Raw genomic sequence first — 25,791 nt, forward strand, 5'->3', positions numbered from 1 at the left:
AGAAAATCTCTAGCACAAATATTTTTTGCCCCATGTGCGGCCTAGGCTGAGAACCACTGCTTTCTAGGCTTGGTAACCTCATCCCCGCTTCATATAGCCGGTCACAACTAGCATGTTTCGAGGGGCTATTTTATGTGCAGCAATTTACATAATCCTCACTGCAACTCTATAAGGCAGGTATGAAAATCCTAACATTTCACAGACAGGGAAAGTGGAGCTTGGAAAGGCTAAGGGGCAGACCTGGAATTACAAATTTAGTATTCTGTCTTATAAGCTAGATCCTTAACCATCACACATTATGCTTTTCTGTGGATGCCATAATCCTAGCAATACCTCCAATCATAATATATCCCTCGTTTTTTAGGGGGGAGCAAAAATGGTTAGAGAAACTGGAAGACTTCATTCCAATATTCTCTCATGAAAGAAAAACATAAAACTCCTTCCATGGAATTTGAGGACGAAGAGTGTTTCCAACAGCTAACTTTTGTAGAGATTTGGAGAATGTGTGGTACGGAGTATTAATAAATCAGTCGGAGATAGTTAAAACTGTCGAGCAGCTAAAGTCAAAGAGCATCACATTTTAAACAGAATCAGCTTAATAGTTTGAACAGGCATCCTTGGTATCTTGACACTGAGGAAAAAACTGGATAGCACATCCATGAAGATGAGCCAGCCTATGGAAAGTGAAGGAAGGGGCCTTGGGAGGTTATGGGAACAAGAGAGTCTAAGTTGCTTGTAAACACAACAACCACAACACAAGCTGCATAGAGGGAAACAAGAACAGAAGGCTGGGAGACAGGGAGGGCCAGAAAGGCTGCAAGAGAGCTGAGGTCAAGTTCACACCCGGAGACACTGAGTCAGAAGATAAAAGGTGATGCATTACTCAACAACCCAGGTGTTTTTAAAAGGTGAAGACAAACAGAAAGAGAATAATCTTTTCCTCCATATTTCATATTTTTAAAACTCTGCCAAGGTATAAAGTAATATAAATCAGATGTCACTTTATGTAAATTTGCTTAAAGTGTGGAAATGTTAACATGTCCAATAATGTATTAACTTTGCTCATAGAATTTTTAGCACTGAAGAGCATTTAAATGACTCGTGAGGCAATTTCCTCTATAGAGCAAATAATCTATTCCTTTTGCAATTTAAAGTTATCATATGATGAATTTGCAGGACACTGGCATTATCACAATTTGATCCAAGGGAAAATGTATCTTGTTACAATTGTATGTGGGAACACCTGATGAGCAACAGAAAAATAAGTCCTATGCACAGATTCATTTCCTTGTTTTATTCCTCTCTTTTCGAAGTATGATTCATGATTCCCTTATGAGTAGAGAGCGCTGAAAGGACAGGACCCCACCCAGGTCTGCCAGCACAGAGCTCCATCAAGCTTGTGAAATTACAACTTGCATCTTCAGAGCTGCGCCCATGTAGTAGCCAGGAAATCTCGGGAAGTATTTTAACTGGCAAAATCAGGTTAATTCAACAGATTGTTTTCATTTCTGGTGAAAGTTTACATGAGGCTTGCTTCTTAAAATGCCCTCACACTATCTTCTTACAGTCAAATGAAGATATCTGGATCTATATTATAAACTCTAATAGTGCTAGTCTGCAGTTTGCTGACGTTTCTGGAACGGGTAAACTAAATTGATCTATCCTATAGCCATCTCATTCTTCTCACTGGTATGACTAAATCAGTTCACCTTTAAGTGACTTATCAACTTTGTTCCCTCCCCTCAACACACACACACAGAAACACATAACACAGAAACACTTTAAGCAGGTAAAGCATAACACATTACTATTTAAAAAAAAATTTTTTTTAATGTTTGTTTATTTTCGAGACAGAGCATGAGCATGGGGGTGGGCTAAAAAGAGAGAGGGAGACCCAGAATTTGAAGCAGGATCCAGGCTCTGAGCTGTCAGCACAAAGCCCAACATGGGATTCAAACTCATGAACCATGAGACCATGACCTGAACCGAAGTCAGATGCTTAAGCAACTGAGCCACCCAGGCTCCCCAAACACATTACTATTATATTAAGTTATTGAGACCCTAGAGTATTATGACATAGATAGTAGACACACAGTGTTAACTGAACAAATAAATTCTACTAGGATTATTCTGCCCTTTTTGTTTCAACTTTTACTGATTTTATGGCTATACCTTAAAATTTTTTGAAATGAATCTTTTGACAGAAAAGGATGTAAAAGATACTCACATCATTTAATGAGATTAGGAACAATAAAATTAAGATTTTAAAACACGTTTCTTTAGGGGCACCTGAGTGGCTCAGTCAGTTAAATGTCCAACTTCTGCTCAGGTCATGATCTCACAGTTCTTGAGTTTGAGCCCTGCGTCGGGCTCTGTGCTGACAGCTCAGAGCTTGGAGCCTGCTTCGGATTCTGTGTCCCCATCTCTCTCTCTACCCCATCCCCACTCACACACTCTCTCTCTCTCAAAAATAAACATTAAAAAAAATTCAAACATGTTTCTTAAATTACCATGAAACTCATGTTCTGAAAAAACCTGAAAATTAAATTTTTACTTTGGGGGTTGTTTTCGAAGATTAGGTGAAAAGTGGTTAGTGAAACTTTGCTTGCCACTGATTTTGTCATTAGTTTTAATCAAAAAATGGTCAAATATCAGCAATTTCATATGGCTCTACCTGATTAGAACAAGAGACAGCTGAAAAACTAATTTTCACAACAAATGAAACAACACAGCCGTTTATGTTCCAAAGAAAAACATGACCTCAGGTATTCTGAAATGTGCTCAAAATACCAACTATGACACATATTCAACACCAGAGCTTCTGGTGCTGGCTTTCCATACTCACAGAGGCTTCCAGTGAGCCTGTAACTCACAAGTCCAATTCTGACGGTGTTTTCACAGTGCATGTGAGAGACTGGTGTTGGACTGACAATCAGAGACAAATTTGCAGGGACAAATGGCAGGGACACTGTCTAAAATAAGTAACTTCCCAACAGAAAATGTCATGTTGGTCAAGAATTTTAAAATTCCATCCCCAAGTGTTTTGTGTGTTTAGTTACCTTTTCTGCCTTTCACAGAAGGTACTGAAAGGCAGTGAAACTTCAAGAGTTCAGAAGAGGTAGAAAACTGATAGCCAATAACCACACTGGTAATAATTGGCAGCAGAGTAATACTGGCTTTAAGTCAGAAACTGACTTGATTATTTCTTTACTATAGAATACAAACAGCCACAGCCATTAAATGGCTTAGTGAAACTCTAGCCACATTAAATACGATACATAGAGGTCACAAAACTACTTTGAAAACACATGTCAAAACTGAAACATAGGGATAAAGAGTGTCTTGTTTCTAATGGGCATAAGGGTTCCCATATTTTTTGGCAGATAAAACAGAGACCCTAGCAACAATGCATTTTCCAGAGAACCACAGAGATCCTCATTCAGATTCCTATACTTCTTTACCCTAAAATAAATATCCTGGGATTTAAATCAACTCAGACACTATACAATATTGAGTTTCTTCTCATTTTTTATTTTTTAAAAAAGACAGATTTAGGATATTGTAAGAAATTACTGTTACATTTTTTAAAATCTGTCAAGTGCTACAGTAATGGAATAAGTAAATAAGATTTTTTTTTTAAAGTTCAATGTTTATAGACATATTTATAAAAAAATGACTGAATTAGATGTTAAATAATGTTGATACACACCAGGAAGGGATTTAGGCAAGGAAAGGCACATCATTTCACCACAAGAAATAAAGACCGTAGTTGGAAGTTAATGACCAGCCAAAGTTTTAGGTCTTGTGGTAGTTTTCCTAGCTCCCAAGGGTCATTACAGTGGAACCTTCTTTATGGTACTGAGCTGGAATACACAGACAGCAGTTGGAGAATTTTACTCTGTGACCCCAAAGTACTTTTAGAAAGAAAGCACGCTTAAGCCTGATGTGTGAAGAGGCAAGGAGCAAAAACCCAAAATGGTTTGGTGGTATTGAAAATCCTATTGACATACTAAGGGAGAGTTTAAAAAAAAAATACAAAAAAGGGTAAAGTAAACTAAGGTTAATCCTCTTGTCTGGCTGAATTAGAATTCCTGTAGTTACAAAGTTAAAATTTCAAGTAAACACTGTATTTTCACTTCCTTTCTTGCAGACAGACCCAGTATAGATAAACAGCTGCCATACTTCACCCTGAATGAAACTAAATACCAAAATTTGGGAAAAAGGCTCTCAGATAATCTCCTTATTTCATATAGCTTAAGTCTCTGAAAACAGCACTAATACTTCTAGCTGACTATCTACAACAGCACAGTGACCATTAAGTTTTGACAATGAAAGGTTTCCCAAAGACACTTAAAGAGTTTCTAGTTGAACTGACAGTTATGTACTGAAATGTCTAACACACATCAGTAGGACTTGCTTTGGGTCAGTTTCCTACTATCAATTTTCTTTCACAAGTTTGTGCCAAGCATCTACCCATTTCTCGCTCTCTGGACTCTGAACCTACATTAGTTTGTTTAAAAGATGGAATCATTTGGAATAATCCATATACATTTTAGTGGTATTAAGAAACAACTGTCTGTGTGAATAAATAGATTTTCAGGATAAAATGGTATATCCACTCAAAAAAATTAAATTAAAAACAATGGGAGGGGAGACAAGAGAATATATTAATATTAAAAAAATAATAAAAATGGCAATTTTTTTGCAAAGCAGGCAGCTTCCCACTCATGCCACACGATAGGCCTTCATTAAGGTATACTCTTTCCGGTTGGTGTGAGCAGCCCAGATGAAGAGGGCAGAAGCCATGAACTGTAGGGGAGCTGAGACACAGGCCAGGCAGAAGGACCATCCAAATTCACCAGACACGTTCTCAGGTAGCTCTAGCTTCTGGTGGAGAAGTTCAATCCCAGCAACATAACAACTCACCGAGCCCAGTGTGCACAGCCCTTGGAGGAAGACAAAACACAACCAGGTAAGAGCACAGTAAGAGCTCCTCAGGCAACACAACAGGGTGGTACTGTGTGAATGTTTACGAATTTTGACTCTTTGGTCTCTGTGGAACACAGGAAAAGGGGAAAAAGTATCCTGACAAGACCCACCTGCAAGGAGATGCAGAATGCCTGTGGCAATGGTGGGGTACAAACTCCGGCAGATGCAAGCACAAAGTCCAATCACGGCCCCAAAGCACATCAAACCCAGACTGACAAAAGGTAAGAGGAACTGGCAACGCCAAAGATCTGATTTTGAAAGAGAAGAAAGAAGTGGTACCATGATTTTAGACAGTGTTTTCACAATGGCAATTTTTAATTAGATCTTCTCTCAGAAAGAAGAAAGGAATACTTTAATACTGAGGTTTCTTTTCTAAAGGACTTTGTTCAACAGGATGCTACCTTTGTCCTGATAAAAGTAAAAGGACACTAACAGTTAACTATTACCAAGGGCTTACTATGTGTCAGGCACTGTTCTACACCTGCATCGTGTGTTAATCCTCCCAACATCCCTGTGAAGAGGTGCTACTATTGTCTCCATTTTATGAATGAGGAAACCGAGGAAAGAAGTATACATAACTTGTACAAGGTAAAACCGTAAGTGGGAGAGCCAGCATTTAAAGCAAAACCTTCTAGCTCTACATACGAATGAATCTAAGTCCTTATAAAATCTCAAGGCGATGGGGCGCCTGAGTGGCTCAGTCGGTTGAGCATCCAACTCCGGCTAAGGTCAGGATCTCACGGTTCTTGGGTTCGAGCCCCGCATCGGGCTTTGTGCTGACAACTAGCTCAGAGCCTGGAGCCTGTTTCAGATTCTGTGTCTCCCTCTCTTTCTTCCCCTCCCCAGTTCACACTCTGTCTCTCAAAAATAAATAAAAAATGTAAAAAATTAAAAATTAAAAAAAAAATCTCAAGGCGAGAATAACAAGTAAATGAATGGTGATTCTAAAAGACCTGTTGAAAGAATATACATAAAACACAAAGCAGAGGATCTCCACACTCAATAAATGGCAGTTTTAATTATAAATCACAACAGCTGTGGGAAGAAAGCTGGTGACCTTACAAAGTACTCCCTTCTGTTCTTATATTACTTGGATTATTAGTAGTGTATTAATATCAACTCTAAGCCAAATTCTACCTTATAGTGCTAGTTTTACTTTCTGGAACTACATAAAAGTCTTTTCTCCAACCTGCCTTCAAACTGTTGGAAATAAATTTCTTATACATTTGCAATAGAAAATCGGGTTTAAATGTGCAGGTTGAGGGGTGCCTGGGTGGCTTAGTCGGTTAGGCATCCAACTTCAGCTCAGGTCATGATCTTGCGGTTTGTGAATTTGAACCCCGCATCAGGTTCTGTGACAACAGCTGGGAGCCTAGAGCCTGTTTCAGATTCTGTGTCTCCCTCGCTGTCTGTCCCTCCCCCACTCACACTCTCTCTCTCTCAAACATAAACACTAAAAAGAATTAAAAAAAAAAAAATGCAGGTTGAAGGGCACCTGGGTGGCTCAGTCAGTTGAGCATCCGACTTCAGCTCAGGTAATAATCTTGTAGTTCATGAGCTCGAGCCGCATTGTCAGGCTCTGTGCAGACAAGCTCAGAGCCTGGAGCCTACTTTGGATTGTGTCTCCCTCTCTCTCTCTGTCCTCTGCTACTTGTGCTCTGTCTCTCTCACTCTCGAAAATAAAATAAAACTTTTTTTAAAACATCTTTAAATGTGCAGTGGACTTAGATGGAGATTTTTTTTTTTTAATGTTTTATTTATTTCTAGGAGAGAGAGAGAGACAGCGTGAGCAGGGGAGGGTCAGAGAGAGAGGGAGTCACAGACTGAAACAGGCTCCAGGCTCTGAGCTGGCAGTCAGCACAGAGCCCGACACGGGGCTAGAACCCACAAACCGCGAGATCATGACCTAAGCGAAAGTCGGACGCTCAACCGACTAAGCCACCCAGGCGCCCCTAGATGCAGATTTTTAACAGAATATACTTTAAATGTATTCTTACTTATGATTTTAATAACATTTTCTTTTCTCTAACTTACTTAATGTAAGAATGCGCCATATAATACATGTACTATACACAATATGTGTCAGTCAACTGTTTTATGTTATGGTAAGGCTTCTGATCAACAGTAGACTTAGTAATGTTTTGGGTAGTCAAAAGTTATATGCAGATTTTCGACTGCGTGGAGGGGTCGGTGCTCTTAACCCCTACATTGTTCAAGGGTCAACCATACTCGCCATTTCATGGCTTCCTCTCATGACATGGTCATTCTTTTGGACAAGCTCCAGTTAAGTCTCTACAGCCCGAAAACCAAGTCCAAATCTTAAGACAGTATTTCCTAGGCAGTGTGACCATCAAGGAATAGAATGCTTCTAATAAATACTTTCATTTCTTTTTGATGTTTAAGAATTATTTCCACCTATAGCTAGATAAACATTTTTTGGTAGCCCTAATCTTTAGTTGACTCATATTGCTTAGAGTCAACATTTTTTACATATCCCTATCTGAACTCAGGTAGCTGAAATGCTTAACTCAAATACAGGAATTTATTATTTATCCCTATTAAATTTACTCTTCAAAAGGACCCACTAATAACATCTTTTACGGAGGTCTAGATTCTGTCATCTAATGTATTAGCTGCTTCTGTGAACTTCATATTCGCAATTAGTTAAGTATGTATCTAACCTTAAAATATGTTATCAACAGAAGAGAGTTCATCAGGATACCATTAGAGATCTTATTTCAAGTTGACATGACATACTGATTCATCTTGTTCCCAAAACAGAAATCAACAAATGGCAAAATTATTTCCTTTTTGTCCCAACTGTCCTGCTGAAATCAGTGTACTCACAGGTCCGAAGCAGATCAATCCCACTATTGTGGTTTCCAGGATCAACAAATTTCTCCATGAACTGCTCATTTAGCGTGAAACTCACACATTTTGTGACATCAAATGACCCTGGAACACGAATAACAATGACTGCTTGTTGTTTTAATTATAAACATTTAACAAAAATCCCTTTCAGTAATTATTCTCTAAAATAAAAAGTGATAAACAAAGATGTTCCCAGAGGACAGCAACCTCTTTGGCCTCGAGTGACACACAAGATTCACTGATGCTCAATGGATGCCAGTGGTTCTCAGCAGTGGGCTTAAGACAAAGGTACAAGGGGGAAAAAAAGTCAGGGCAGTAAAATGAATGAGAATAGATATGCAAGAAGACTAGGCAGGAGGAGAAGACAAATAAATAGGAACTTTGATCTTCTCCCCCAAACCTACTCCCCCCAGCTGTCTTCCCCCATCTCAGGTAATGACAATTCCATCCTTCTGGTTCCTCAGACCAGAAACTTTAGTCATTGTTGCCCATATGCACCAGGAAATCCTCGAGGACCCACCTTCTAAAATCTAGAATCCAGCCACTGCTCAGTGCTACCACCATGGTCTAAGTCACAATCCTCTCTCACCTGAATTAGTGCAAAAGCCTCCTGGCTTCCACTTTTGCCTAGTATCTATCGGTTTTCAAAACGTCCGTGTAGGTGACCAGATCACTTCTCCTCTGCTCAAAGCTCCACAGTGCTCCTTCACATTTGGAGTAAAAACCAAAGCCCTCATCATGCCTAGAGAATCTTGCAAGGTTTGCCCTACTCTTACCCCCAGAGTACGGTTCTGACAGCATTCCCAACTCTCCCCTCCTCACCGTCCATTCCAGCCCAGTGGCTTCCCTGCTGGTCCTTCACTAATGCAGGCGTGCTCCCACCATAAGGCCTTTGCAGTAGCTGCTCGGTCCAACCTAAACGACTGCCCCTACCTCTGCAATCTTCCATAGAGCCAACTCCTCCACCTACATCAAGACTTTACTCAAGTAATGTCTTTTTGTTGAAGTCTATCCTGCCTATACTACTGAATATTATAACTTATCCCCACCAACATCCACTTCCCTGCATATTCCAAATCCCCTGTATTTTGCTGCATTCTTTTCATTGCACGTGTCATCTAACATACTACATAATTAACTACTGTTTATACTATTATACTTATTTATTCAGTTTACTGCATGCATCCCTTACAAGAAGGTTAGCTCCCTAGGACTAAAGATATTTTTTCCCTGATGTACTACATGAAATATGGAGGCATGAAATAAATATTTATTGAATGAATGATAAACGATGGGTAAGATTCAAACATCAAGTGCGCCTATGCTCTCATTAAGTAGAAATGAACACTTACAATTAATTTTAACCAACCCCCTTCCCCTACTACTTTCTTTTTACCATTATATAATCACAACTATTGTCCTCCTGATGTATGGTAACTCCAACCTGCTGTGCTGTGATTTGAATACAATGCTTCCCACTAAGTGGTCAACAGAAGTAGTTCATAAATAGAAACAAGTTGTAAAGCTGTTCCTTAGAAACAGTTCTAAAGTTTCCATTTCAGTAATTGGTAATTAAATTTTTTTAATGGTAAGAATGCTTGCAAAATAAATGAGACAATTTCTTAGATTTTTATTTCTGTAATGCGTACTTTTAACCTGCAAACTCTATCAAGTTGTTCTGAAAGACTCAGATATGCACAGATTTAAATGTAGAGTTGGATCAAATTATATTCTTTAAGATTCACGAGGCAAATGATAATAACCACTAAAACATACCTAACACATAAAAGATTATTAATTCATATGTGTTGATTTGATTTGATACTAATTTTTTCACCAGTTACCAAATACTTAAAGTCTTCCAATGTACTTTTCCAATTGTTTCCTCATGACATATGTGAGATTAATAAAAAGAATTTCACTGGGTAAATACAGAGATTTAAACTGGCTTTCCCACGATAAGAACAGTTACTTATCCAACCAATAGTAATGAGTATCATGGTAATTTATGGAAGATGGGCAGAGAAAAGTGATAGAGAGAGAAGAGACACATAGATTTATTTCTTTGGAGAGATAAAGAACCCACAAACCTGCTAATACATAACTGGGCCATCATCATCACTTTATTATTAAGTAGGTAAAGGAGACAGAAGTTAAATAAGAGAAATACCTGTCCTTTCTGGTGGGCTATACCAATATGTGTTTTGAGGTATAGTGATACACCGTCTCCACAATCCTACTGTGCCATTAAATCGGAAAAGTGCATCATTATAAGTCTTTTCATCTGCCTCATCACTACCGAAGTCGGTCCAGATGCTTTTGTTCAAATCACTGGAATTTTCTTGAACTGGACTTCGATATTCATACCAGAAGTCTGTGCCAATTGAGGCTGCCATGTAGATGGTGGAAATGAGGCTAAGCACACAAGCAATTACAAATGCTGTAGCAAAACGGTTATCCATTCTGGCATTCAGACTGCTCTGTTTAAAAGTTGGAGAAAGAAGAAATGTTAGACTTCATGGGCAAATAGAGGTTATTTTGAAAGGAATTATCACAAAAGCACCCTTTATCCTATTCCCCAATCCCTTGGCCCTTAAAGTAATATATAATCATTACAGAATAAAAATAAGTAAAGGCAAGCATGTTCTTAATTAAGTTCAAAATAAAACTCATTATTATGAAAGTACTTATTGAATGCTCACATACCCAGGATGCTACGGAGACAGAGGTCTTGTTCTCTAGTCTATCACCTGCACACTAAAACAGACAACACTGAAATGGACATACACATTACAGATACAAACAGCAGACATGCTCAGAGTCAGCAGTGTACCATACATATACTCTTCATTATAGACTAAATTTTTATACAAGCTGCAGAGCATTAAGTTTTCTGGGTTTGCTGTGAACAGAGCATTAGAAAGGGAAGCAGAGGAAGTTGGCTCCTCCCAGTTTCCTCTGAAGAGGAAAACCTTCTAAACCAAGGTTAAGAGTCAGGAGCTATTTGGAAAACATAAAGTTGAGATGTTTGTTAACCCACAGAGAAAGGTAGTTCTGCGTACGCAGAATAGCAAAGAGAACAGTAACTATAATAATGCTAGATAGCAATCTGCTCTTAATCTATTAAAGCTAAGGAAAATTCCCTTACGCTGCCAAATTCTCCACTGCTAACTACTCTCGCCATTCCTTACACTTTTGAATCTCCTCATCTGTAAACTAAATGATTCCCCCTCCGCCAGAAGGAAAACTGAATTGGGCAGAATATGAACACTCCCAATGTAGCAGGATTCTCGCAGAGAGAGAGTTGGGACACAGGGTTTTCTTTCCAGGAAGCAGCTTTATTCAGCGGGCTAAGACCCAAAAGGCCGAGCCCCCAGAGCGGGGGGGGGGGGGNGTTGTCTTTTGTACAATTTTTGCTCTTTTGTCTCCCATATATGGTAACATAACAGTCTGAATAAGCTACGTTAGAGAGTCCTGGAGACTGTCACGCACCCGCACGTAGCCAGGTTGCCTTCCCTCCTCAGGAGGTTTTCACCACATTCCTTAGGGAGGGGCTCTACCACACATAGGCGTGGACAGGACTCAACAGCAGTAGTAGTAAATGGCCGCAGTAAAATGACTCAAGAAGGATCAAGCTGAGTCAAATCCTGCAAATATACACCGTGACCGCACCAAACACCTTACAAAGGCTCAAGAAAACAGGCTCGCAAACTGGGGCTGCTGAGTTTGGAAGACAGGAAGTGTGACATACTAGAGATCGGGGCAATTACACTGATTAACAATAACTCCAGAAGTTGGTTTTGTATTCTTGTTCCTTCTAAGCCTCTTTCATCCCGGTGCTCTCAAATGACCTTAAAAGGTCCCGGCACCGAGAGCGGCTGTTTACCCAGGCCGGACAACTGGCGCTATCACCTCGCAGAGCGCACTCCCGAGCCGGGGGAGGTCGAGGCAAGCCAGGGCTGGCGCCCCGCAGTCCACTGTCACCCCAGGCCAGGGTCCCCAGGTACGCGACCAGGCCCCTCCCCAGACCACTCGGCCGAGGGAAAACCCCCGCCGCAGCGCTGCGGTTGGGCACCCGCCCAGCCGGGCCGCTCCCGGGGATGCGCCCCTGTTCAAACTGCTGAACATCCAACGGCTACGCGACCCCTGCCCAGAGACGCCGACCCGGCTCACTCACCGCCCATTCTCCTGCTCCGCCAGCTTCACCCTCAAGCTCAGACCACAGCACCCTACTCTCCCCGCGCCTCCTCTGACGCACTTCCCTGCAGATCCCGCCCCCTCCATAACTCCCGCGCCTCCGCCTCCACCCGGGGATGGGCCTAGGCCCGGCGCCGAGGGGGCTTGTGGGAGTTGTAGGAGGGACAGAAGGAAAGCGGCGGGAGGCAGCAGCGGTCCGCATTCCTGGGGCCGCGCGCGGTGCATTGTGGGGGATGTAGTTCAACTCCGGAGGGAAAGTAGGTGCGCAAAAGGGACGTCTGGGCTAATGTAATCTTATATTTCATGAAGGAAGGAGCAAGGTCCACAAAGGCGACCTGTCTCTGGTCACCGCCAGTCATTGATCGTGACTTATATAACAGGTTTTCCACTCTTGTGCTCTCCCTGTCACATAGCCCTACCTCTAAACATGTCAACAGCAATAAGATACTTTTGAGATATTAACCCATTTACGTCCTCTCCCACAATCTCACTCCCACTGAAGCAGATAGTCTTTCTGGATTTATTGCTGACGTTTAGACTAAGAAGCATGTGACTTGACGGTATCTACCTAGAGAGTAATGTTTGAGCTTCGTATAATTTCGTGTAATTTATGTTAATGGCTATCTTCTCTTTATAAGCACGTGATACACATTTTCTATTTATTACTGTAGAGTTTCTTTTTAATACTTTTTAAAAAATATTTATTTTATTTATTTTGAGAGAGAGCACAAGTGGGGGAGGAATAGAGAGAGGGGGAGAAAGAGAATCCCAAGCAGGATCTGTGCTCTCAGCAGAGAGCTGGATGCAGGAACTGCAACTCACTAACTGGTAAGATCATGACCTGAGCCAAAATCAAGGATCCAGTAAGATGATTAGTGGACTGAACCACTCAGGTGCACCAGTAAAGTTTCACTTTAAAATAAGTTCCAGTTAATTAAAGAAAAATATTAAGTTAGAATAATACTGAGGGTAACAGATATGTCAAAAATGTGAATTTAAAAAATTATTTATGTAGTGTGAAAAAGACTCAGTTTGAAGGAATATTGCCTTAAGCAGATAAGGTCATGGACAGCCTCTGAGATTGCAGATGGCCATGTGTCACAGCGGTAACAAAATGAGTCTAAGCCTTCAAGTATTGCACAGAAATTCATGGATACAAAGCAGAGAAATCTTTGCAGTAATTCATGTGGACCCATGAACATGGCCTAAGACCAGTAAATGATGGATTTCTCAACAGATACAGAGAAAGCTAACTCAAGGACCAGAAAAGCTCTCAAACTCTACTCCATCCCCAGATGTGTTGGAATTTACCACAAAGTTGATACTAAATTTCTACCATCCTGACAGATTGAAGGCATAGTATCTGTTTTTCTGTCTGTAGTTCTACTTCTTTCACCAGAGTTGGCAAACTGATATTCATATCTAGCATATAAATAAAATAAGTTAGTAACCAAATATGATATTAAAATATGACTGGATGTTCATGTATAATGCCTGACCAAAGGAGAACTTTGTCAGACGCACCAACTAGAGAAAGTGGTGGAGATGCCCAAGCAAACTGTTAGTATGCAATTTGATTCCTAAATTCATTCATGCACCAGAAAATATTCTTGTCCGTTGGCCTTCATCAGAAATCCCCTACCTTCAGAACCACCCGGCTGGTGAAGTCACATGGTAGATAAATCTAGGTGGAAGGGAAGTTTGAAAGAGGAAGACGCTACTTCAATTCATAGTCAAGGAAGCCAAGCCTAGGGTGAATAACCGACTTATCAAGCTTGGATAATGGGGTGCACGAACTAGTTTTGTGACATTAGACAAGTTAGTTAACCTCTTAAGTTGTAGTTTTCTTTTCTCCAAAATGTGAATGTTGATAAACTCCCTATCCCAAGTGACATTGTCGGGATTAAATGAAAAAAAAAAATGCATGTAAAATGTCCAGCACAGGGCCTGGGGCATAGTAAACAATCATTAAATTATTAGTATTTGCAAATATTTGTTGAATATCTATATTTGGTTAAGGTCAATATAAACAGTATCAAAATGCTCCCAATTCCCCTAGAAACTGGAACTAAGCCATTTATAGAGGTAGGTGTCCTGCTTACTTCGGGGGGTTTATGAACCTCGAAGCTAACTGCAGATGACTAGGAAAGACTTGCCACGACCACATTTCAGGCATCCTTGCTGAGCTCCACTCAAAACATTCCCAGTCCAGGCTCATAGCATTCATAAATCTTCGTGATTTAGGAGGTAGATGTTTCTGGGAAAGCCTGCAGAGAAGGAGGCTGCTTTCATCCATCCAGTCTGTAGAATGCCTAGAAACACACAAGACACATTTACATTCCACTCACCAATTTAGGGCGCACCTGGAAGTGTCTGCATGTGTGAGGTTGTGACCATCCTGCCCACTCAGCAAGGAGGACTCAAACTGCCTCACTGCACCAGTACCAACAATCACATAACCATATTTCTCGTTCTCTGAATCTTGGGTGTCTTGTGTTATAGGTGCTTGGTTGAGGTGTGGGCAGGCAAAACAAATCCTTAATACATCAATGGAGTTAAATTTCTGCTCCCATTCCTTACTCTGCTCTTTCGGAAACAGTAGCTAGCCTGACATATTTCACAAATAAGAGATGATTTAGTGCAACTAAGTACAGATGATGAAATTTAGATTTAAAACTAAAGTGGAATTAGACCTCTGGCTTGATTTGTTAATGATGGTTCTAGTATCAGAGCGAAGGTATTATGGTTACACTATGTTTTAAATAAACCCAACAGCTGAAAACCTAGATATGCAGATAATATAACTTGTTTATATAATGTGCTTAGGTAATAACTCCGTTTGCAAGAATCCCCTTCAATACCAAATTCCCTCATATACTTAAATTACATTTTTAATCACATCTTTTTAAAACTAAAAGTTACCTTAAGAAAGATATATATACATTATGTTTTTCTCATATAATTTTCTCCTGGTTGTTTTCCTTATAAATTTTGGAAGGCAAAAAGGAGGAAAATAGATATATATGCAAGCTGCGGTTTTCAATCAATAAACTTCCTCAGAAAAAAATGCATCAATCTTTGAATTTCCTTGTACCCATTCACTATACAACAATGGCAAAATTAATAGAAAAGTGCATCTAAAATGGTTCTTTCCTTTTAGCAATTCCTGCCAATGCCACCAAACTATATTGTTTAGATGTCCATGCTTTTGAAAGACAGTGAATGGACCAAATGTAAGTGAGAAGTTTAAAGTTAAATTGTTCTCTATTTTAATGTCATCCATGTGAGTCTTTAGTAAATGACCCTTTCTGAGTCTCAGTGTCCTCATTCACAAAATGGTTATGCTGGATGATCATGATACTACTTGAAGCTCTAAAATTTTATGATTCATAAAATTCCGTTCTGCTGGAAGAAGAATAATGTAACTCCAAAACATAGTTGCGATAGGGCCACAGTGTTCAAGTTTCGTTGGGAGATCTCCATGTCCTACACTTCCAGGCTAGTCAATGTACAAGACAGAGATAGTGGGAAATGCAGACGGACAAAGGAAAAGGACGAAGGCTCTATGCATTCTGATTAGAAAAGATACAGCAACACGGACCATTGCTGTTTCCGCGATAAACAGTAATCATGGAAAAAGGAAGCTAAGGAATTTGTGAAACATCCCTATTCATTGAAAATAAATCAAAATTCAAGACTAAATCAGTCCAGATCTACAAATATTAGTTAACCACCTATTGTATGCCAGACACTGTGCTGGGTACCAGGGACATCAATAGAAGTAAACACAATTTTTCTTATGCAAAACCTAAATCCAGATTAAATCAACTGTTACGAAGAAGTGTAAAGTATATGTGCTTAAAATAATAACACCACTTTTGTTTATGTAAATATGGGGTACCAAGGGAAATAATCTAATAAGTGAAGTGGTGGAGGACACTGATAACAGCAAATACATGCCGATTAATTTGGCATAATAGATTACATTACATTACAGTAAACTCTCCAAGTAACTGTCCAAATAAAAAAGCTACTGAGACTTAGAATAAACTGATCTCTTAAACTGGACTGTTTAACTGGTTATACACTTCATGATATTCAAGTAAGAAATGGACAAGAGAGTGTTTCTAAGAAATGATATGTAATCACTGTAATAAGATTAATAAAAAACAAATACTTTGCTTCATAATCTTTGCCACTTATTCAGGAACAAATCGGCAGAGTGGATGAATAGAGATTTCTTTCTGCTGTGCTATTGGTTATATGATCTGATTAATCCCTACCTAATAGGGGTCAGAGTGATTGACAGGGGGAAAAGCAGAAGCAGAATATGCCATAATGCCAATTAGGGTGGCTGTACTCACAAACTCTTCAGCCTGCCTGTGAAGCACAGTCTGCGAAGTCACGGCTAGCGCTGTGTGATAGATAATAATATATTCACCTGAGCAGGCATTTCAGTGGTCAATACCTGACTCTCCCCCATCTTCAACATTTGATGCAATCCTGAACATATCTCAGGATTTGAGATGCAGAATAGGGAAGGCCCAGAAGTCTAAATTAATTCTGGAAATTTTCTAAGATCCAGGCTCGAAGATTGCTAAGAAATTCGAGTTTAGAAGTGATTTTGAAGCTTAAAAAAAAAGTTAGCCAAAATAATACCAAAGCATGGCATATAAAGTTGGTGAAGATATATAAATTAGAACAGTGATTCTAAACTTTAGTGTGTGTAAGAATCACCTTGGAGGCTTGTTAAATGTTAACAAGCAACCTTGTTAGGAGTCACCTGGAGTTGCCCCCATATGATTCTGATTTAGTATTTCTGGGACAGGGTTCAGAAAACTACAGTTTAGGAGGCACCCAGGTGACTCTAAAGGGGTAAAGTGGCCTGGCATCCACCGGTTCAAAACATAGCTTTGAGAGTCCAAAGAATACTTCAGTTATCTAACTCCTCTATGTCAGAGATGACGAAGAGGTAATGGATAGCCTTGCTTTTCAAGTTCCTCATGATCAAAATAACTAACCATGTGAAATGAAGACATGAGAACTTAATAAGCAGTATTGGGAAATTTCTTAGAGAACACAAAGGTGGAAGTAATTACCCTGCTAAGGATGGAAAGCATAACACATAAATTTGAATATAAAGTATATTTATGTACTTATATAATAAAGCAAAGTTGAACATTTTTTTCTAGGAAAGCAATTCTTAAAAAGAGGGTATCTGTGTGTGTGCTGTCATTCAGTTTTTACATCTTACTCTCTTTTTTTGCCATCACCTTGTTCTTGCTGCCTTTTCACAGGCTTATGATATCCAGTGTTGTTTCTGAGTTTTGGTCTATGTGTAGTCGGTTATTTATTGTTAGTATCCTCATGTTTATTTCAAAGAGCATTCAAAGTTCTAAAAGTTTGTTTAGAACTATGGCTTCCTCGGGGAGCCTGGGTGGCTCAATTGGTTAAGTGTCTAACTTTGGCCTAGGTCATGATCTTGCCATTCTAGACAGCTTAGAGCCTGGAGGCTGTTTCAGATTCTGTCTCCATCTCTCTCTGCCCTTCCCCCACTTGCACGTGTGCTGTCTCTCTCTCTCTCTCTCTCAAAAATAAAGGAACATAAAAAAAAAAAAGACCTATGGCTTCCCCTACTTTATCTAGTTGGCTTTTATTGTGGGTTCTGTCTTATAATTGTTTTGAACTGAGTTATTAAAAGCCCAGGACTAGGCTGTTTTTTCCTTTTTGCCTAAAAACATTTTGTTTTCTGACTTGGGTTCCAGGAGAGTTTTGATCCATGGTGGATATTCTCACATTGCAACATACTACTGCCATATTCCAAAGTGACTGTATAAAGACATATGGTTCACAACTGCTCCAGTTTAGTGAGGGAGTCAGATCTATCTGAGAAAGTTTAAGTCAACAAGCCAACAACTGTTGAATGCTAAAAGAAAATTTAAGTCCTGCAGAATAAATGTAGGCCAGACATTTTTCTCTAGAATGAACTTTTTTCTATTTTATCATACATTTATTGGAATTCTTGAGACACAATAAAAATATAGGTATATATAGATATTTATATTTATATTATATATTTATATATATCTATAAATATATAGAGATATATATAAATATAGTGTTTAAATATTATATGTTTACCCCATCAATCCTTGTCAAGTAAATATTGTCCTACTACAAACTATTTGACAAATAAACGATGACATTAAATATTTAAGGCTTACTCAGTGGGAAAGATTTCTATCCCAGAAATGTCAAAGCATTAATTAGTTTTTCTCGTCTACAGCCTATACTTAGGGAAATATGTGCCCCCTATGAACAACCCAGAGGTGCTAGGGGAACAAAGGAAGGCAGAGCCGAGTCATAAATCAACTTCTGAGTGATTTGCTAGGGCTGGCCCAGATAAGGGGAGCCCTCACCCTTCCCTGACCTACACACCCATGCCTGAGACTGAGGTCACATTAGAACACATCAGGAAAAAGAGACAAGAAAGGGGTACAGCAGGCAAGATCAGTCTTTTCAATATATTAATTACAAGAGAAATAAAAACTCAGTAGAAATGACTCCAAATGTTTAACAATGGTGTTTTAATTCATAGGCATGCAATTTGCTACGCGACAATAATATCAGCCTAAAACTGTAACTTTCACAATGAAACCAGATGAAGGGAAAGAGAGAAAGAAAGAGTCTTAAGCTACTTTGGCCAGAAAAGAACTGAAATTAATGGAGTCAATTTCAGAATTTATAGTTCACTATAGTGTTTCTAATATAAAAAGGAACAAATGAGAGAAAACTACGATAGGACCTGTCTGATGTTAGTCTGTTTCTCAAATGCTTTGAATGAACCCCAAATCTTTCTTTTATAGTGCCTGAACTGGCAACTCCATTATACTGTCACTTACTAGAGGTCTGTCTCTTTGCTAGGTCAATCATCCCAAAAGCGAAGTTCACTGGTACGTGGAGGTACTTAAAAAAAGCTGTAGCTCAAAAGCTAAAAAATTACTGCTACAGTAGTGAGGTGTGAACAAGAGAGGATCGGAGGGGACCCAGAGTCTGATGAAGTGTAGTTACATGAAGGTAGAGAGAAAATCTCCTAATCAAGGATGTTTATTCTAATAAAAGAGAACTTGGCTGGTTGAATTACCAAAGCAGATATAAGACTGTAGGGCACTTGAATGGCTCAGTCAGTTGAGCAGCCCACTCTCGATTTTGGCTCATGTCATAATCTCAGGGTTTGTGGGTCGGAGCCTCACAGAGATCTCTTTGCTGACAGTGCGGAGCCTGCTTGGGATTCTCTCTCTCTCCCTGCCTCTCTCTCTGCCCCTCCCCTGTTCATGCACTCTGTTTCTATCTCTCTCTCAAAATAAATAAGCTTAAAAAAAAAAAAAGAGTTTGTAAGCTACATAAATAACAACAATCCCTACAGCTGAACCACAAAGAATACATACTTGCTGATTATACTAGATCACAAAACCAAGAGTCTTCCTGAATAATTCAAGTAAACTAACATTTCCAAAGCATCTTTCATGTGCAAGGTACTGTGTTAATGACAGTGGAAAATTTTTAAAAATAATAATAACAGCACAAGACATGATCCCAGTCTCTTGAGGATTTTTTAAAATGCATTGAATGAAACAGGATTAATTATGCATAAAGCGAAAGAACAAAATAGGGGGAAAGAATCTCATTCTTTCATTAGAATCATTATGCTTGCTGTAGATGTAGACCGGTACGACTTGGGAAATTTTCAATTCACTCTTTCTTCAGTGAAAGACTATTTTCCTCCCTTTTACCAATGATGTGAATAAAAGAAGTATCTTTGTCATCATCCATTTTAAAATTGTAAAAGAAAATAATATGTGAAACAGAAAGCCAGATCAAAAGGATTTTCAGCGTCAGAAAATCAAAGTATGTCTTTAAAGTAGGTAAGGGAAAAAAGTTAATTCATTTCCTAATTTCTGGATTTAAATAAACAAACTGAATATCTTGAAGACAGAAGTCAAAAAGCACCCCAGTCTCCAGAGCAAATGCAAATGAAGAAAACCACAACCACAACCACCAAACACCAACCAGGGTGGTGTTCTTTCTGAGGATTGGTAGAAACTGCGTTTTTTTAATCTCTGTTTTTATACTTGTCTCAAAATCTTTTAAGGGGTGGGGTGGTGGGGAAGGGGCAGCCACTATATAAAAGAAGCTGCCCTGAGGTTTTTAAAATTTATACAAAAACTTCCTAGGTAACTAAACGTAATCAGAGCTGGCAGCTCATCTTTAGTGATGAACCCAGAAGCAACTGCGTTTTATGTGGAATATTTCTATGCTACGAGCCAAAATCCTGATATTGAGGAAACCCACTCCCATGCTGCTTACACATCTGTCTTCCTTCCCATCTTTTACACAGTTGTGTTCCTGACTGGAGTGCTGGGGAACCTAGTCCTCATGAGTGCATTGCACTTCAAACGGGGCAGCCGAAGACTGATCGACATCTTCATCACCAACCTGGCTGTGTCTGACTTCATTTTTCTTGTCACGTTGCCGCTCTGGGTGGATAAAGAAGCATCTTTAGGACTGTGGAGGACAGGATCTTTCCTGTGCAAAGGCAGCTCCTACATGATCTCAGTCAACATGCACTGCAGTGTCTTCTTGCTCACCTGCATGAGTGTTGACCGCTACCTGGCCATCATGTGCCCAGCTGTATCCAGGAAATTCAGGAGGAGAGACTGTGCCTATGGAGTCTGTGTCAGTGTCTGGTTCATCTCCTGCCTTTTGGGTTTGCCTACTCTTCTGTCCAGGGAGCTCACCCTAATTGATGATAAGCCATACTGTGCAGAGAGGAGGGCTACTCCAATTAAACTGACTTGGTCCCTGGTGGCCTTAATTTTTACCTTCTTTGTCCCTTTGGTGAGCATTGTGACGTGCTACTGTTGCATCATGAGGAAGCTGTATGCCCATTATCAACAGTCAGGAAAACATAACAAAAAGCTGAGGAAATCCATAAAGATCATCTTTATTGTCGTGGCAGCCTTTGTCTTCTCCTGGCTGCCCTTCAATACTTTCAAGCTCCTGGCCATTGTCTCTGGGTTGCAGCAAGAAGTCTACTTTTCCTCATCTTTTCTCCAACTGGGCATGGAGGTGAGTGGGCCGTTGGCATTTGCCAACAGCTGTGTCAACCCTTTCATTTACTATATCTTTGACAGCTACATCCGCCGCTCCATCTTGCACTGCGTGTGCCCTTGCCTGAAGAACTATGACTTTGGGAGCAGCACTGAGACATCAGATAGTCACCTCCCTAAGGCTCTCTCTAACTTCATTCAAGTAGAGGATTCTGCCAGAAGGAGGAAGAGGTCTGTGTCGCTCTAAAAGTCACTGCCATCAAGTTTACCAGGCAAAATACGACTCCTATAGGCCTTGAACTCTGACCTAAAGGTTCCTGCTTGGATCAATTCCTTTCTTCATGATTGTTAATGTGCATTCAGGCCTTTTCCTCTCTCAAGAATCATGGTAACTTGACCCACACCACCCTTCATATTGGGCTTCAATTTACATCTGAAGGGTTCTGCCCACTTTCATCTGGTGAGAAACGTGGCAACAATGCACATAGCAAAAACTATGCCTGTGCCCTTTAATTAATTATTACTGAGTAACAAAGTAAGAGTCTGGCCTTAATCTTTGGAACTTTGTATGGTGATTCTTTACCGTCTTCCAATGTTATCTTTCTCCCTAAGCCATTCACAGTAACTTTGGAGTGGCAACAAAATCATGGGGATAAAATCATTCTGTATTGTGTTTATGATTTGCAACTTCCTTTATAACCTGGTCATCTAGAGTATTTTAACAAGAGAACACAGGGCAAAGTTTGACCTTTATTTTCCTTGTAAGATATACTGGTAAAAATGTATCTCATTATAATGGCATAGTAACTACCTTTCAAGAGGGTTTTACTACCCTCTTGTTTTCATTGATTTCATAAATTAGGATATGACTTTGCTTTAATTGCATGCTTTTAAGTACTAGTTATTAAGTTATCAAATGAAAATGTAACTACTAATATAATTGGAGGTCATCAAATGCTTAGTTACATCATCATGTGTATTATCATCTTGTATTTTAAGTAAAATGTTCATGCTACCCATTTTCTATAGCATCATTTGCTTGGTGTATATAATTTCAAGACTTTGTTTCAGTTATATAGGATCATTTTGTATTTTAAATAAAATATTAGTGCTACACATTATAGTATCATTTGCTTGGTGTATATAATTTCAAGACTTAATTCAGCAATATAGGAAGACAGGATGCTCTGTATTTCATTGAAGTGAAAAATACATACTGAAGATGTTACTGATATATTATATACATGTTTCCAAACCCAGAGACTTTCCTGAATTCTTTCACCCAATAAATATTTATTAAGTCTACTCGTACCTATATTCCTTTTAAAGACTTTGAAGTGAAAAACATGTAATTAGCAGCAACCACAAAAGGCTTTTGTGACAGAAAACATACTATTGTGAACATCTTTTGATTTAAGAGAAAGTGGGTTATGTTTTGATCCTCAGGGCTGAGTCAAATGAATTACTATTTTGCTTCTAAATATTACGTTTGAAAAACAAAGAAAGCTTAGAATCTTTTTAGAGACTAGATAACTCAAGTTCATCATATGTCTTTCGCATTAAGAGAAATCTCAAATATTGGGCATATCATAATCTATTTAGAAGTTGAAAATAGTTTTTTGTTTTATAAATTGGTTAATTTATTAATTTCTCTTTAACCTTATTAAATAAAAATGTAATCTCCTTATTTAAGTATTTTTCTATGTTGTATTAATTTCTATCAATACAATTATTATTAATATTGGTATTATAACAGCTTTTTAATACTTTTTCATAGATATAGAAAAAAGAACTATAAATCATAAGAAATAAGGTTTCTTGGAAAACTTTAAAACTGAATTTAAAACAATTAAATAGATCTCCAAAGTTAAATAAAAACAAACTACAAAAGATAGAATACATTCACTTTTTAAAAACAAATCAGCAAAAGCACTGTTACTAATCAGGCAAACAAATGTCCTTGAGAAATATTACTTTTAAAAAATAGTTCAATCAATCAGGTAAAGTATTTGTTAGGAAATGAGAAAAATTGAGTTATTAACATTCAGCTTCATCCTAAATGTTGGGACATTGAGTAAATCATTTTAATCTTTCATACCTAAGGGTAGTTGGTAATAACTATGTCTACAGAATTCTCAAGACTATCATAAGACTAATAAATATAAAAGTTTGTTTAAAATATTGAGTTAAAAGTTATTATATCAAGCTATTGGTTCCTATTGTTAATTACTGAGTGTTACTTTAAAATTACCAAACTACGGAGGCACCTGCATGGCTCAGTCAGTTGAGGGTTGAGAATCCGACTTCGGCTCAGGTCGTGATCTCTTGGTTCATGAGTTCAAGCCCCTCTTAGAACTCTGTGCTAATAGCTCAGAGCCTGGAGCCTGCTTAGGATTCTGTGTCTCCCCCTCTCTCTGCCCCTCCCCTGCTCATGCTCTGTCTCTCTCTGTCTCTCAAAAATAAATAAAAATGTTAAAAAAATTTTTTTAAAGAGTTTAAAAAACATAATAAAATTTCCAAACTATAGTATCAAGTGACGCTCTCATTTGACAAATATTAAGAATGTGTCTTCTGTTTCATCTTTTCAGTTTTTGCTGAGAATGTGTAAAACAACATTGAAGAAAAATATATTGTACTTTTTAATACCTTAAGTAGATATGCTAATTTTGTGCCTTACAAAAATCTTAGCGTATTGCATATTTTATATCCATAATGTTCCACATTGGAAGGAAAAGCAGATATAAATTTATAGACAGAATAACTCTGATAGTAAAAAATTTAAAACTTGATTAAGTTGATATGTTACGATGTCATGTACAGATTCTTCTGGTACGAAATGTAACTTACATTATAATAGCATTAAAAGGTTTATTATCAATTATATGGTTAGGTCTCATTTTGCAGATTTTTAAACCATGATATCCCTACGTTTTAAAACCAATTTATTACATACAGATACATGTAGAAACACAGCTTACCAAACTTTTTATTATCTCAAACTATTTGGAGAGCTGCTTTGTGGTAATTTCATGTCATTGTTAAAACAAATTAACACACATTGCCATGAATTTCTAGAAAATCAATCTGACATCCTAACAACCATGTCTGGCCAGTTACATCTAAAGTTAGATTAAAAAAAAAAAAAAGACTTAATTAGAATAAGAATGAGGAAATCATTACGTTAACCTTATTTGTTGTCATTTTTTAAAGTGGTCCAAAGCAGGGGCGCCTGGGTGGCTTAGTCGGTTAAGCGTCCGTGTTTCGCTTGGGTCATGATCTCGCGGTTCGTGGGTTCGAGCCCCGTGTCGGGCTCTGTGCTGACTGCCAGCTCAGAGCCTGGAGCCTGTTTCAGTCTGTGACTCCCTCTCTCTCTGACCCTCCCCTGCTCATGCTGTCTCTCTCTCTCTCTCTCTCCTAGAAATAAATTAAAAAAAAAAAAAAAGAATTACCGGATCATACGGTAGTTCTATTTAAAATAAATAAATAAATAAATAAAAAATAAAGTGGTCCAAAGCTACTGTCCGGTCTTCAAGGACAAATATAAAAGGATAGCCATCCCCCAAACATTTCTCAAGCAATTTTTTTTGAACTCACCACAAAAAAGCTCTCCAAGAAAATCTGTATGTCGTCAAATAACTTGTAATTAATTTAAAAATTGATGTACTCAAGGTTCACACAGTCACAAACACACATTTACTCCATTTAGGCCACACTGAAAGAATAACACTAACCTGATCTTTCTGGAACGCCCATAGTATGTCCACTGTAACAAGCCAAAATCACCTCTGAATGAGAGTAACACTAGTGAGAATAAGTCTTAAAGGAAGCCTGTGTGCGTGACTGCGGGTGGATGTTACTAGGGGTCACGAGTTAATTTTTAAATAGATGCAGAAATGCACAGGATGATGGTGAGCTGAGTGAAAGAACACTTCTCCTATGATTCATCTTGGCTCCTCTAATCATTCTCTATTCCTCATGGCAATCTCAAAAGTGAGAAATGACTCATTAGGTGTGTGTGCCACAGTGAATGGGAGGTCGCAGTTTTCCTGCAGAGCTCATTCAGAAAAGACAAGCAATATTAGAAGAATTACAAATTTACCTGTAGAGGAGGCACTGGTGTAGCCAGCTAGCAAGATGATGGCCGCCAGCACCGGGAGAGAAACAAGCTGGAGAGAAAAAAGGCAAAGGATAATCCCAACCATTTGTAAATGGTTATTGGATTTTGCCTTCCACAGAGATTGGTATGGGATGGGTTGTCTGTGACAAATGTCTGTTCTTATTTTAAGTTATTTTTTTTGAGTCAACATTCTCTGTTTTTACCAAGTCTATGAGTAAACAACAATGATCAGACTTTACATATAAGTGGACAAGGAAAATCAACAGTAACAGACAGTGTCACTGCTGGTTGTCTTTGTCATTTCCTTTGTATAGTTACATTTCCTAAATGAAATTGCATCCTAAGACTGCATCCTGCAACATTAAAAAACAAACAAACTTACTTTAAATATTTAATGTGCCAAATTGTTAATGAAGTGAATATTCTTATAGCAACGTAAGTCACAGTAGAATATCATCTCATATGAAATGTCCACTCACTAATCTGAAAGGGGGGATGGGAAGTATT

General features: G+C 38.7%; 2 protein-coding genes across 4 annotated transcripts; one reads left to right on the plus strand and one right to left on the minus strand.

The window, feature by feature from the left end:
* Positions 1–3,510: 3,510 nt before the first annotated feature.
* CLDND1 (claudin domain containing 1) lies at positions 3,511–20,484 on the minus strand. 3 transcript variants are annotated; one of them, XM_039221235.1, is made up of 6 exons: positions 20,425–20,484; positions 14,160–14,369; positions 10,031–10,340; positions 7,837–7,944; positions 5,100–5,237; positions 3,511–4,946 (listed from the first exon to the last, which is right to left on the minus strand). In XM_039221235.1, the coding sequence occupies exons 3-6, from the start codon at positions 10,320–10,322 to the stop codon at positions 4,726–4,728; spliced, it is 759 nt and encodes a 252-aa protein (XP_039077166.1). In that variant the 5' UTR covers positions 10,323–10,340; positions 14,160–14,369; positions 20,425–20,484; the 3' UTR covers positions 3,511–4,725. The 3 variants fall into 3 exon arrangements, with proteins under 3 accessions (XP_039077166.1, XP_039077165.1, XP_039077164.1); XM_039221234.1 differs by lacking the exons at positions 14,160–14,369; positions 20,425–20,484 and adding an exon at positions 12,038–12,149; XM_039221233.1 differs by lacking the exons at positions 14,160–14,369; positions 20,425–20,484 and adding an exon at positions 10,567–10,610.
* On the plus strand, positions 20,297–21,708 carry GPR15 (G protein-coupled receptor 15). Its single transcript, XM_039221232.1, has one exon. It carries the CDS (start codon positions 20,332–20,334, stop codon positions 21,412–21,414), a length of 1,083 nt encoding a protein of 360 aa, XP_039077163.1. The 5' UTR covers positions 20,297–20,331; the 3' UTR covers positions 21,415–21,708.
* Positions 21,709–25,791: the final 4,083 nt, after the last annotated feature.

The sequence above is a fragment of the Hyaena hyaena genome, unplaced genomic scaffold (genome assembly GCF_003009895.1).
Source record: "Hyaena hyaena isolate Hyena2069 unplaced genomic scaffold, ASM300989v1 scaffold_969, whole genome shotgun sequence".
NCBI classification, from domain to species: domain Eukaryota; kingdom Metazoa; phylum Chordata; class Mammalia; order Carnivora; family Hyaenidae; genus Hyaena; species Hyaena hyaena.